The 14,000-nt window shown below is 49.1% G+C and overlaps 5 protein-coding genes across 5 annotated transcripts; 3 read left to right on the top strand and 2 right to left on the bottom strand.

Moving 5' to 3' along the window:
* Nucleotides 1-375: 375 nt before the first annotated feature.
* On the top strand, nt 376-758 carry TGAM01_v209133 (hypothetical protein; the record flags this gene model as incomplete). The annotated part of the gene is made up of 2 exons (XM_018802045.1): nt 376-541; nt 718-758. The coding sequence occupies 2 exons, from the start codon at nt 376-378 to the stop codon at nt 756-758; spliced, it is 207 nt and encodes a 68-aa protein (XP_018664870.1).
* A 955-nt stretch (nt 759-1,713) lies between these two features.
* TGAM01_v209132 (hypothetical protein) lies at nt 1,714-3,016 on the bottom strand (the record flags this gene model as incomplete). The annotated part of the gene is made up of 2 exons (XM_018802044.1): nt 1,714-2,103; nt 2,888-3,016. The coding sequence occupies 2 exons, from the start codon at nt 3,014-3,016 to the stop codon at nt 1,714-1,716; spliced, it is 519 nt and encodes a 172-aa protein (XP_018664869.1).
* Nucleotides 3,017-5,577: 2,561 nt separating this feature from the next.
* TGAM01_v209131 (hypothetical protein) lies at nt 5,578-6,942 on the bottom strand (the record flags this gene model as incomplete). The annotated part of the gene is made up of 3 exons (XM_018802043.1): nt 5,578-5,817; nt 5,882-6,625; nt 6,805-6,942. The coding sequence occupies 3 exons, from the start codon at nt 6,940-6,942 to the stop codon at nt 5,578-5,580; spliced, it is 1,122 nt and encodes a 373-aa protein (XP_018664868.1).
* Nucleotides 6,943-9,072: 2,130 nt separating this feature from the next.
* Nucleotides 9,073-11,372, top strand: TGAM01_v209130 (DNA polymerase sigma subunit; the record flags this gene model as incomplete). The annotated part of the gene is made up of 3 exons (XM_018802042.1): nt 9,073-10,244; nt 10,311-11,028; nt 11,100-11,372. The coding sequence occupies 3 exons, from the start codon at nt 9,073-9,075 to the stop codon at nt 11,370-11,372; spliced, it is 2,163 nt and encodes a 720-aa protein (XP_018664867.1).
* Nucleotides 11,373-12,883: 1,511 nt separating this feature from the next.
* TGAM01_v209129 (high-affinity glucose transporter) lies at nt 12,884-13,798 on the top strand (the record flags this gene model as incomplete). The annotated part of the gene is made up of 4 exons (XM_024550490.1): nt 12,884-12,910; nt 12,954-13,419; nt 13,484-13,671; nt 13,733-13,798. The coding sequence occupies 4 exons, from the start codon at nt 12,884-12,886 to the stop codon at nt 13,796-13,798; spliced, it is 747 nt and encodes a 248-aa protein (XP_024404777.1).
* Between the last annotated feature and the right edge of the window lie 202 nt (nt 13,799-14,000).

Here is a 14,000-nt window from a genome sequence, read left to right as displayed (position 1 = left end):
ACTAACGTGGGATCTGCTGGGATCACGTCCCGACCCACCCGCCTCCTGGCCCCTGGAGCCTCCCAGACAAGGGGTGTGATAGACAGGGGCGTGGGCGTTTGCAGGTCTGGTGTCTGTGTGGGTGGGCTCCTTTTTTTTTTCTCTGGAGCCATGCCATGGAACCGGAGGAGGCCCATGGTCTATCATCCCATCAGACCAAGATATAAAGCAAGCCAGGCTTGCGCCTCGAGCTGTCTTCTCTTTTTCCTTTCTTCTTTATCAACCCAACTTGCAATCTTGAACTCTTCAAGCTTCAACTACATTCGTTAATACCACTCCAACAACCTTCACCTTCAAACCCCAAAACACCAAAAAACCCCCCAAACAACCATCAAAATGCGTGCTGCCGCTTTCGTCGCTATCTTCGCTGCCACCGCCATGGCCCAGACCGGCGGTCACGCCTCTCCCACCAACGGCACCAGCGTCACCAGCACTGGCAAGCCCACCTCTGCTCCCACCAACGGCGCCAACTCCCTGAGCCAGAACGTCCTCCTCGGCGTCGGTGCTGCCGCCGTCCTCGCTGCCGCCCTCTAAGCGACTTGACAATCAACAATTTTTTCCATTACTACATGGTTTCCGACGCCTTGAGGACCTAAATGGGGCGACTTGTGAACTTTTCGGGACCGGGAGGAAAGAGGATCCAAATATGAGGGAAACGATGGAGAAGATGCGAAAAAGACACTGAAGTCGCCGGCAATGTCGCCTTTTCTTTTTACTGAAAAAGCGATGACAATCTACCCTTTTTGTTTATATCTTCCCTCTCCGGAGCCGGCGAGACCGGGGCCGCAACTATTTCGGGTCCTCCGCCAACTTTTTTAAATTATACCAACGGCTGGCTCGGGGGAAAGAGAAATACTAAGGCGCGGCAAAATTTCATCTCGTGTTTTTTTAGACCGTTTTTTCTTTTCAACTTAATCTTTTTTGCTATTTCTCGATTTTTTGCATTAAAGTGCAGCTTACAATACCCCCATCGATAGATGTGTGTGTTTTGCTTGCCGCGGGAAAGATGGCGTTTTTATTCTCTACATTTTTTTGGACTTGGAAATAATTTTGTGTGTTTTTTTTGTGATGCGCCGGGCAGATGTGATACGAAACAAATTTCTTCATTTTCTGACTTCGGACTTTTTTTATTTGGGAGTGGTGCGAGAGGTGGTCTTCGCAAACGTTTTTTTCTTCTTTGGATAGCTGCAGATAATAGTAATTAATGCAAAAAGGCAATTCCTCAGAAAACAAATGGTTCTTTCAATTGAGTTTTTTTTCTTTCGTGTGCGCCCAAGAAGCAATAGTTCAAAAATGACAGACATCGTGACAGACGCCGTATTTCTCTTAGTGTGATGTGTGATGGGCTTTGAAAAGACGTGATTGTTCAATACCACTGGAATGGACGGGGGGGCAGCTATTGAAGCTACCTACTGCTACTACTAAGGTAGGTAAGGGGGGGTGTGCAAAGGTGAGATGATAACAATCCCTGCCATTATTGAAAAAAAAAAAAAAAGTTGTCTAGAACATGAAAAAGCTGTTTTTAATGAAACAATTTTAAAGCTGGATTCAACGTTACCGCCTTGATACGAGGTACCTATCCATTTTCGGTCATCGTAGCTTTTGCGTGTAAGTATTAGGTAGGGTATTGTTTAGTCTTTTTCTCTTCCATCTTGCCGCCTTCCATCTTTTGGTTTACCGCTTATATCTCGCCGCCATTATCCTTGTACACTCGATGAACCTGTCAAAATCGCGCATCAGGCGCGGAAAGTCCTGGATAAGCTCCAGCGTCCGGGCCTCGAGCTCTGCGGCCTCGGGGCCCGTCTCAGGCTCAGGCCCAGGCTCAGGCTCAGCCGGATCCGCGGCATCGTCAGAAGCAGCAGCAGTGGCTGCGATGATAGGCGAGTCTTTGACGTTGCTGCTAGCCGCCACAACTGCTGCTTCTGTGTTCAGATTTGCTCCATCGCCCTCGCCGGTGCCGCGGGAGCCGACGACGTCAGTGACGCTGTCGTCACTTCCACTTGCAGCACCGCTTTCGCTCTTGTGGCTTTTGAACCAGTGGGCGTTCATGGCTGAGATGCGTAGCTGGAATTCGTCCCAGTCGACTTTGCGTAGCGTCTCCTGATTGCCCGGGGGGAAGTGCCCGGAACAGTTTAACATCACATCAGCCTCTTTTTTATTTTTCTTTTTTTTTACATTTTGGTTTCTTAAATCCGCTGACAGGAAGGAAATAACGTTACGAGAATACGATGTGCGCGTGTGTGAAAAGGCAAAAAAGCATCGCTTGATACATGTAGGTACCCGGTCAGACAGGTTGCAGAAACTGAGTCATCATAAACGACCACCCCAGTAAAACATGCAATGAACGCAGAAAAAAAAAAGCTCGTAATCGACAAAACAGCTACTGTATGCTGTTCATCACATGTCAAGCTTTTTTTTCATGTTGTTCATGCACTGATCTTCCCCCTCGTCGCCAGGGTGAACCGGTGGAATGACTATCACATCAGTCATGGCCGTCTCCGTCTCCGTCCCCGTCCAGCCCGGATGCGGCAAACCCGTCAAAACTCTCTCGCTAGAGCAGCAGAGCCCAACAAGAATGCCAAATGCGTCAGGCGCACGTGTTTGCTTTGTTTTCGGCTGGGCTTACTCGGTGGAGCAGGTAGCCCGCACAGCTGAATGGAGGAAAAAAAGAGAGAGAGAAAAACACAATATTATGGAGAACGGGCGTTTTTATGGTTATGATGAAGGGGACGAGTAAAAAAGAGACGGGGAGAGGCGGATGAAAATGGGTCCCATTGTGGTAGTGCCAAATGAAAGAAGAGAGAGGCGCAAACAAAAAGAAAACATTGCAAATGAGGTCATAACACACCTTGGCCAGGGCGCCGTAGCGCATCATGAAGAGCATGCTGTCGTCTGCGTAGCCGGGGACGTTGAGCATGGCGCTGGTGATCTCCGAAGCTCGCTGGGAAGCTGCCGAGTTGCTGCCGGGAGAGCTCATCTTTGCAGGGTTCTTTTCTTCGTACTGCTCCTCCCCTCGTGGTGTCTTTGCTCAGCTGAATTGGGAGAAAAGATATTTATAGCTCATCCGCTTTGGTCTGGATGTGGCGGGGCGTGTAAGTTGTTGTGCGTGAGGAGGAATGGAAGAGTGAGGTGTGGTGTGATGTAATCTTCGTAGGGCAGAGGGACGGATACCGCTCGCTAGACGGTTTCTCAGCCGCATGAGCCTCGCTGAGGCGCCCTGGCAGGTCGGTGACTGGAGGAGGATAAGAGCGAAGTTGAGGTGAGCAGCCCTAATTGATGACTGGACTTGGCTTGGTCCAGGTTGCATTCAGAAGACGATGGCCAAGGTGCCCGGCAGTAGCTCGTATGCACTTCTCAGCTGGCACAGCCTTGTGACGCCACGTGGGGCGGTGCCCTTTGATTGATATCTACTGTAAGTTGCTGCTGCTCGGATGTGTCTCAAAATAGCCAACGGCTTCTAATCATTACATCCATGTGTCCAAGCTGTCCATTTGGTAGAGCTGAGCAGAGAATAGAGAAAACTTCCTACAAGGGAACACAGCAAGCAGAGATACATGTGCATGTGCCCTGGCTGAGCCTAACTGCTGCCTGCCTAAAGGTCAGCATCAGACAAGGCTGCCTTGTGCTGACAGCTAATGCGAAGCTGCAGATGGCCTCTTGCTGCGGCTTTCTATTGGATAGAGAGCGATACACCAATAAAGATGAAGTGTACTTCTTCCTAATCTCACGTTATTACAGCTGTCTTACCAGAACTCCTCGGAGGTGGCTCAAGGACTGTACCAAGCGATTTTTAAAAAAAAAACAAGGGACCGCAAAATGAATCTTCACACACAAAGTAATAGCAAGAGCACTGCTCATGTAGGTCGCTTCCATTATTTGTATGCACATGTTTATTTCGATGTTCCTTTTGTGTGCAAGATCGCCAGATTCCCTGGTTTTTTTGATGTCCGCTTGTGTACGCTTTCCACAGCACTTTTAACCTCCCCCAAGGTCTCGATTAAATATAATGAAGGCTTGCAGAGGCACTAAATTGCTGTGAAAATTTCACAACATTTTTAAACTCCTCCTAGGCTTCGAATAAATTCTACTACTATGTAAAAATGGAGGCTTGGGGTGGGACTATAATTGCTGTGATACTTAAATCCAGATTTAACCGCCTCTGGATTTTCGATAACATACGATATTAAACGGAGGCTGGTAAGGAAACTAAAATTGCTGCGAAACTAAGAGATAATTGATCATGTGAGTTTTAAGTGGTTTTGGTTACTCAGCTGCATATGCAAGAGACCTCGGGGAGGATTAAAAATGCTGTGAAACATCACCAACACAGAACCCGGCGGGAAAAACCCCCTCAGAAGACACTATCGAGCATCTACGCACCGATACACTGACTCAGCATATACACATTTTGGTTGCGTGCGTGATCCTCAAAATTGATATATATATCTAAACTTGGTCGACCATATTGCTTATGGTACCATGTAGAATTAATACCTACCTTATGTGGTCGAAAGCTAGATACCTAGTTACCTGGGCACCCCGATGGCGGCTCCAACATGTTCCTAGTAGAAGAGACAAGAAATAGACGCATTATCGTCATCTGTTACGTCTGCGCTCATGATGTGATTTTCCAACATGGTCGTACTGGTACATAACAAGTAATTGTATCGCTTTGGTAAGCAGCAAAGAAAAAAACAACGCCAAAGCGCTGAGAGCAAGTTACATGTAATAATGCGGTGAGAACTCTAGCAGGTGGTCCAATTGTGTGTATTGCAGACCTGAACTGGGCGCTATCTTCTATCGAGAGCCCGCAGAAGGGATTGGAATGAAGACGGTAACGTATCAGTACCTACTCTAGGGAGATTGTATTTGAGCACACTAAGGCCCTCCGGGAGGTCCAGAAAGGCTATGAAGAAAAACCCGCGGGGGCAATTTGAGAACTGGGTCTTCATCCTTGGGGTTATATGTATGATTCAGGTCTCAGGGATAATGAAAATGCTGTGAAACCAAGACCGAAACAGACATTAAGGGAGGGTTGAGTCTTTGAGCCGCACGTATGATTTGGGCCTCGGGGAGGATTAAAAATGCTGTGAAGAAGGACATCAGTTATGGTTCGGCGTTCATGTGTAACTCTGACTGGTGGGTTCCCCTGATGGTTACCTACCTACCTAAGTTAAGGCTTATTCCTTACGTTGCAGTATATGTACATGTAGCACACATGTACATTTGAGGCTCGTGCCCTGAGAATGACATGACGCATGTTGAGCCAGTGGCCAAGGCGCGAAGCTCAGTTTTACCGTCATGTCCCTTGGCCGACAGATTCGAGCCTCACGGCATCATTAAACTGCGATATCCCCAAAGGCAATTCACGCAGTTTGCATTCTTTAAATGGCAAATAAGATCCAGTGAATTCATTATTCGTATACGCTAGCAATGATAATAGTAAGTATCTCATCTTTTTCGTCTTTATATCATGCCTCATTAAACAAAATCATCAAAAGCCAGCTTTACTGACAATTGCGTCGTATATACGTCTCCCTAAGCATTGAGAGGCTTCCTCCCAATAATAAACCGGTAGCTGGTGATGAGCCGGAGATCTCGATTTCGCAATTCGCCCTTGACGCCCTCCATGAGGACATCGGCTTGGTCTCTGGAATAGTTCAATGCGCGAGTGAACAGAGCCAGCGTGTGGGAGTCTACGGCCATTTGCATGTGAGTATGCTCGAGTCTGCCCAACTCCTTTAGAGTAGGATCTTTGGCCCATGGTCCAATCGGTATCTTGCCAAAGAGGTTGATAGTTAGTATTCTTCTTTTATTCAAGCAGAAGTGAGTGTTCACATACCCTGTATACCCTCTCCTCGACATCCTCAAACCCGGCATCTATCATCCACTGTTTTTGATACTGGGCCACATTTATCGGCTTGCCGTACAGGTTGCTGGCAGCCTGTAGTTTATCGAGCCATTCCATTGTCCACGGGGCGCGGTCACAGCTATCGTCGTCGCTGAATATCCACGCATCGTACTCCTGCATCTCTACCCATCCACCCGGCTTGAGGTTTTCCATGACCTGGCTGTAGAACCGCGGCCAATCGCCAGATGTGCCGCAGAGGGATCGTCCATGTATATAATCGAATTTCTCGTCTTCTCGGAATGTCCACTGATCTTCGTAGTCGTCTACATGAAAATGGCAGTTGTTCGGCACCCACTCGGGCTGGATTGGCGACAGGTCGATACCATAGACTGACGAGTTTGGGATTTCGTCCGCCATGTCAATGGCCCAAATGCCTGTGCCGGTACCCAAGTCGAGAATGCGCAGCCCATCTTCACCCTCGGGCGATGCCAACGGTGCTGTGAAGAGGCGGCCGCCTAGTAACAGACGCCATATGTGATGCTGAAGCTCTAATCGTCCTTGCTCTTCCTGATCATTAGGTAGCACGTACTGGCCCTTTCTGTACGCGTGATAGCGACGGCCGTTTTCGTATTGGTAATTGGAGGTGGAAGAGGCGATGGAGCCAGCATAGATAGAGTCTTGGTCAGAGCCATAGGTTGAGTCGATCTCTTCTGGCTCGTCTTTATATGCCTCAGTCTGCGCCCGGATAATAGTGAGTGATTGTATCATCTGCGTTTTACATGGCGTATTGTTTGTTTATCCCGTCTTCTCCTTCCGGCATCTCGTGTTTCCCCATGGGGTTTTATGCGGCAGCATTCACGCATTGGGAATTATTTACTCAATTGAGGGGTGGCTTTGGGCGGCTTGCAACTCACATCAACTTGGACAGGAACTGGATTCTTAGCATCGCCAGCCACGGGGCCTGCTAGCGGAGTTGCTACACCAGCAGATCTAGATGGAGATTGGAGTGGAGAACCGGACGGAGACACTCCATTGCCCTTGAGAGATGCCATACTAGGATTCTGTCGTAGCAATATGGTATGAGAGAGGAATCTGCTTTTTTCCCCGGCGGTGGCTCTCTGGCGGCAGCGAGATGAGAGATCCGCAACTTGTTTCGAGAATCAGGAGTGCTGGAGGGAAACAGGAGGGCAGACAGCTTCCAGTGCCTTTTCCCTTCTACTGTTGCTTCTTAGTTGGAGCTGAGCGTCCCGCACTTTCGGCGCATCCTAGCGGCCGAGGGACGGCAGTTCATCCGGCACGAATCACGGAGCAGAGTGGTTAACGAGCGGGGAGGTGGCTCAACACGTCGACGATGGGCGGTTCGGGTTCGGGAGGACTAAGACACAAGAGCACTAGCAAGAACATCGGCCTGGCGATGAGGGATCAGAAGGCTAATATTACTCCGAATGGAGCACAAGGGTTGGCACTACGAGCGCGTGAGCGTGGTGATCTGGTATTGATGAGGCATGGTATAGCTCAGTATAAGCCTAGGCTCAGTGGTGGGATCAGATGGCCACGCAGAACTGCCGATACGACCTTGCATACATGAGCTAATCTTTTACAAAACGCCTGGTGTAAATACCCGCTCTTCACTGTTATTTGATTCCAGTTGCATTCGCTGCATTCGCTCTACGAATACACACCGGAGCGGTTGCTGCCAGACTCATGCATGGGATGGTGCCCGGGCGTTTGCCGTTTACGTCCAACTTTCCAACTTCTCATCCTCGGTCGCGCTCCGCTCTCACGCCACGGCAAGCACTCGCTGTTCGCAGGATTGCTCACATCTCAAATCACTGCAGCCAACCAGCTCAAATCGGAGTTGTGGCTCGCCGCGAAGGTGGGCTTCCGAGGCTGTGATAGGCTGGCGAAGCTCTTCGATGCATCTCCAAGTATCCACACAACTTTCTTCAACCCCCTGACCCTGCAGAATCAGAATCATGCTGCACGTGGTTTTAGCCGTCTAAGCCGTAGCATACGGGGACTGGCCCTGTAAGAAGCCGACGTCGAGGACCAACTGCATCAAATATTCCAAATGCTGCATGCACCAGCTACATGCACCAGCTACATGTGTCTACGTTGCTTTTGAACTCAGCCATGTTGGTCCCCAGACCGCCTCCTTGCGATGACAGATTAGGATGTAAGCAGATTCTTGTTCTGTTGCTGATTGCTTGCCTCGTACCTCTCATGCTGTTGGCTGGGCGTGTGGGTCGCAGTAAAAAGGTTCAGGTAAAGCTACTCTTCGTAGATGTTACTGAGATCAATTTGTTTTTATTACCTTAGTATTTGATATTATAGTGATGTGTAGTCACTTTAGAAATAGTGATAGGAGATGGGGAGAGATACATTCATATAACTCCATAAGTCGATGAACTTACATGACTGCAACGTGCCTCCCTGCTGCCATCCTGCGCGTCATACACATCAAAGCGGCGTTTGAAAACTTTACGTAGTCTCTTGATTTTCATTAACGTCTCCCAGGTCTGCTTTCCTGCACATAACGAAGATGGGGAAATTTCCGGTTTGAATTTCTAGGTTAAGCGCGTCAATCTTTTGGCCTGTTCTTATTTGAATGTGACCTTCTCGTCGAATCGAGGCGTGAATTTATCTTTCCATCTAAGCGTCATATCCTACACTCAAAAGTCAAAACGAGTGTCGGAGGAGTCTTATAGCATTAACAAAGTTCAAAAATAGCCACAGCCGATAATGCCGAAAGTTACATGTACGTACGCATTCACAACGCTCCGTTGGGTGGATTACTCTAGCGCCGAGACTCGAGAAACTCAAGACTTCTTAATATCATACCTATTTGCAACGAATAGACAATGAACTAAATGAACCAGATGAGATTTATGATAGTATCATCTACAGTACACGAATTTGAGCTTGAGACCATTCGCTCAGCTACATGTGGACTCGTGTTAGGTGCGACCAATAGCAGCAGTCACCTTATCGCCATATTTTGCTGAGTAAGCCACGCGATAAGCGATACGCGCAACCAGATTTTGACTTTGGCAGTATCGCAAATCATCCTCAACCTCCCGACTCGACATTTTCTTAATAGCGCGGCATAGCGCATTGCTTCTTATTGCACCGCTTTGTTTTGTGTTATACTGCTCCAGACGTGCATTGCGCTGAAGCCCATCATGGTGCGAAACAACCCGAAGCGGCGGAATGATGACCGCGGACGGAACGGCTACGGTGACGATAGAAACCACCATAGCTTCCGACGCTCACCACCGCGCTTCACTCCATCCCGCGATAGGCCTTATCGCGACTCTGATAACTGGCGATTCGGTGACGGTCGGAGGCCAGACTCGAATTCGCGACCGTACAACGATGACCGCCGCGGAGGGGGCGGCGACTCATACCGGCCGCATGCCCCTCAGGGCGACTTCACTTTCCGCATGGACAAGCCAGCTGGCATCTCCGACTACGTGCCCAACGGCCAGCCGCCGCACAGACGCCCGCCGCGAAGAGATGGCCGCGGAGGTGGACGTGGAGGTGGCCCTCGCAGGGGCGGCAGGCCTCGCTGGCAGCCACCTCACCCCTCTGAACGAGCGTTGATTTCAGGCGTCTCTACAGGCCTCCCCGAAGAGAGTGTGCATACTGGCGAAGGCGCAAAGTTTCGCGATCTGGACGAGCTGTCGGATGATGATGAGCTTGAAATGGATATATCCTCACGATCATCTGTGTCTGATAGCGAGGAGCCCTCCAAGAAGCGAGTGCGCACTGCCGAAGCTGACGAGTCTGCTAATGCGGCCCCCAAGTGGTCCAATCCAGACCCGTATACAGCGCTGCCGTGCCCAGACGAGGCTACACGCAAGAAGCGGGATGTTGTGAAACTCATTCGCAAGGCTAGAGTGGAGGACAACGCAAACAAGCCCCTCGTATCCACAGAAGCTGAAGATTTCCTTTCGTTTGACCTTAGTGACGAAGGTGAGGATGAAAGTGATATCAAAGTTATCCAAGCCTCAGAGTTACCGCCGCCGCCGCCACCACCGCCTAGTGAATTACCACCCCCACCGCCAGCTTCTGGAAACTATAGTAACAACAACAACATTGAACCTATGAGCAGAGGCATCCACTCTCTTCCAAACAAACCAGCTGCACCGCAAGACGGATCAGATCCTCTTGGTTCTCGCAAGCGCACTCACGACGACGAAATTATTCAACCACCAGATTACAAGCAGTTCAAGAAGCCCAACATGAGGCCCTCAAAAGGTACTCTGGTGCCAAATTGGACACCGAAATCAAATGAAGAGCCTTGCCCATGGGCAACTGTCGACCACTCTGCAACAACCAATATGGCTTTTCGGTAAGCTTTATCCATCTGGTCTTTGGCCGACCTTTTAGGATCCGCCGTGTGCTAACCACTCACCAGACTGCACAAAGAAATCACGGACTTCTATGAGTTCGTCAAGCCATGTGACTTTGAGCAGACGATTCGCAATAGTCTGGTTGAGAACTTGAAAAAGGCCATGAAGAGGGATGACAGGAATTTTGCCAACGCCCAGCTTTTCCCATTTGGTTCATTCATGTCTGGGCTGTATCTTCCAACGGCTGACATGGATTTGGTCGTTTGCTCTCCCAGCTTCATGCGTGGCGGCCCTCCTACCTTTATGAGCGCTAAGAGCTGGCTGTATAAGTTCCGAAAGCTTTTGGTCGCTCAACGAATTGCAGAGCAAGATTCGATCGAGGTTATCGCCCACGCTCGAATCCCGCTGGTGAAATTCATTGATAGGGCGACTGGGCTGAGAGTAGATGTGTCGTTTGAAAACCTCGGCGGAGTCAAGGCCATCGACACCTTTTTGCGCTGGAAGAAGGAATATCCGGCAATGCCTATCCTTGTCACTGTGATTAAGCATTTTCTTCTGATGAGAGGCTTGAACGAACCTGTCAACGGAGGCCTGGGAGGATTCTCAGTCATCTGTTTGGTCGTCAGCATGCTTCAGCTCATGCCGCAAGTCCAGAGCCGCAGCCTTATCCCAGAGCACCATCTCGGAGAGATGTTACTTGAATTTTTTGAGCTATACGGACGGAACTTTGACTATGAAGTCAATGCCATTTCGCTTACCAGCCCGATTGGATATATCCGCAAGGTAAGTGGTTTCCATCGATATGATTTGCAGTCTCAATTTTTTTATTTTCATTTGCTGACGCCCTACTCCAGAGCCAAGTATCAAGCTTTACATACAAGAAGACGAACCGTCTTTCAATCATTGATCCAAACAACCCTGCCAATGATATCTCTGGCTCTTCATCAAATACAGAAGGCGTCCTATCTCGCTTCTTTGATGCGTATCTTACTCTACGAGAGCGTATGCAACAAGTTGCCAGCGATCCTAATTGTGGTGGCATTCTCGATGTGCTTTTTAAGGGCGATTACTCCTCTTTTAGGATGCAGCGGACATTTCTCCAACATATCCACGAAAAGCGTGTGTAATCACGCTTCGACCGAAAGGATGCATGCCATTCTATGACTATTAAATGGAATATTGGCGTTTACGGATACCTAGATGACGAACAGTTGCTTCTGGACGGAATGAAGGCTTATTATAAAAGCAATGTTTTCGTGGCGCGTGGAAAGAAGGATTCAGCTTTTTCTTCATCCTTTAGTGTCTTTTTTTTTTGTACAATTACTTGCAACGTCATTGTTTACTTCTGATGAGCGGATACATAGGGATTGGCTTTTCTTTAACTTTTATTGGTCCAGGAAATTGTTGGTGGCTGCCAACTAATGGATTGATCAGGACTTGCGACAATTTGAACCTACCTGTTACCTGCGCTTTCTATCGACTCGATCGACAGCCATTACTACTGACAGGGCCGTGCAGTGATATGAAGAGATGATGGACGGTGTTTTTGCTGACTATAGTGCACAGAGAGACACTCAGCTTCAGCGACGAAGATGCCAGGATGGAACGCGTTACTCCTGGCAGCTTTTGTTGGTGGTGGCTGAGATTGGAGTTCACGGTGACTCTGGTCGCCATTTTTCTCACTGCAGGCTCTGCTTTACGCGGGACTGTGGAGAGGGAAAGTCCCGAGTTTGAAGAATATGCTTCTCTGGCGTGAGTGGCTTGGAAGCTACGACGAAAGAGAAGATTTGGTAGCTGAGTGAACAAACTTCCACGGTTGCTGAGCAACAAAAGCTGCACCTGGTTGTTCTTCCTTTGCTGCACGATTCGAGGTTGCCCGGAAGCTCGATGAGCTTGGCGAGGGCGTTTTTGCAAGAAAATATCCGGTCATTGGCGTGCCACTCTGAGCATCATCTGCTCAATCTCTGCACACTTTTTTGTTTGGTTCTGTAGAGCCAGGCTATCATTTGACTATCTCTTTAGCTTATTCTGTTTTCTTTTCTTTTGCTAGTCAATATGTCGTTGCTCACTGCTGGTCGATTTCTGATCACAAACCTTACTGGCATATGCTGCATTGCCGCCATCGGTAAGTTTCATCACACATGTGTCTGATATGGACCGAGGGAAAAACATGCTGTTTTCCTTCTCTCCAAGGGTATCTAAATGAGACAATATCTAGGCGGCGCCACCATCGGCCTCGACATATCGTCCATGCCCGGCATCCTGGGTATCCAAGCCTATTAGGACCGCCTTGGCTCCCCTGAACCGGTGGTCAAGAATGTCATTACTGCCATGATGCCCATGGGTTCGGTAGTGGGCGCGATCTGGTCTGTTCATCTGAGCGCGAAAATGACACCAAAATGGGCGTTGGTATATGTGTGCTTTATCTGGGTTTTTGGATGTGTGCTTCAGGTCGCAGTGCCAGACAATTCGATGCTGTATATCGCGAGAGGTATTGCTGGAGCCGGGGCCGGGGCCATGAGTGCTATCGTGCCTGTATATCTGGTATGTCTGCCCTTGCTCTTTTGGCGACGGAATCTGGATGATGCTGCGTAAAGGGTGCAACATTTGCTGAGTTGAAACAGGCTGAAGTCGCACCATGGAGGACTCGAGGACGGACCATTGGGTATGCAAGTTTCAATGTCCTTGGCATGAGAACGAGCGTATAGGAGCAAAGTCTGACCTGCGTCGATAGATTCTATCAATTTGGCATCGCTTGGGGCATCTCCACGCAATATCTCATCCAATACGCCGCGATGAAGTTTTCAGACCACCACAAGAGCATTTCTGATCAGCAAAGATTTGCCCTTCGGTTGTCATATGGTATCCAGCTACTATTTGGATGTTTGTTTCTCTTAGGCCTCATTGTCCTCCCTCATAGCCCGCGGTTGTTTACTACTAATGACCTCTTGGGGTCCGCCCTCGGCATGGTTGCAGACCTCCACGCAAAAGGGGACGTGCACCAACCCGAAGTCATCGCGCAATGTCGAGAGATGGCTGAGGAAATCCGGATTGAGCGCGAAAAGAACGTTTCCGCGTTTTGCACGTTGCTACGGAAGCCCTTGGCGAGGAGACTTTTCCTAGGAATGAGTATCCAAGCGTGGAACCAGCTGAGCGGCATAAACATCATGATGTGTATGTCTGCCACGGGCCTTTGAAACCCCAAGTCTCTTGCTGACACCTGCTTCTACAAATATAGACAACCTTGTATACGTCTTGGCTGGAACCAGAGCCGTTTCGCCGTTTGTGATGGCCACAGTGCAGTACCTCATTTACTATGTCTGCACCGTGCCAGCCATATACTTGGTGGATAAAGTAGGCCGAAGACGAACGCTGCTAACTGGATCTTTGGTGATGATGACATGTCTCATGCTCACCGGTGATTATGTCCTTTGTCCCTTGTCACGTTGTATCTGGAGATTCTTAGGAGGACTAACTCTTTTGGAAGGAATTCTCCAGCAGTACAACGGCAAACCTACCTTGGCACAGTCAAGAAACCAACCCTCCTGGATGATGGACGGAAATCAACACGTCACAAGTGCCATGATGTCCTTTTCTTGCATCTTTGTGGCTGCATTTGCTATGACCTGGGGACCGATATCATGGATATACCCAGCAGAGATATTCCCGACTGAAATCCGTCCTAGGGCCGTTGCCTTGTGCACGGCAGCGCGTTGGTGCTGCAATGTGGTAGTTGCTTTGGCTGTACCGCATCT

The sequence above is a fragment of the Trichoderma gamsii genome (genome assembly GCF_001481775.2).
Source record: "Trichoderma gamsii strain T6085 chromosome Unknown Scaffold_42.2, whole genome shotgun sequence".
Taxonomy (NCBI): domain Eukaryota; kingdom Fungi; phylum Ascomycota; class Sordariomycetes; order Hypocreales; family Hypocreaceae; genus Trichoderma; species Trichoderma gamsii.
This window is presented reverse-complemented; position numbering and strand designations above follow the sequence as displayed.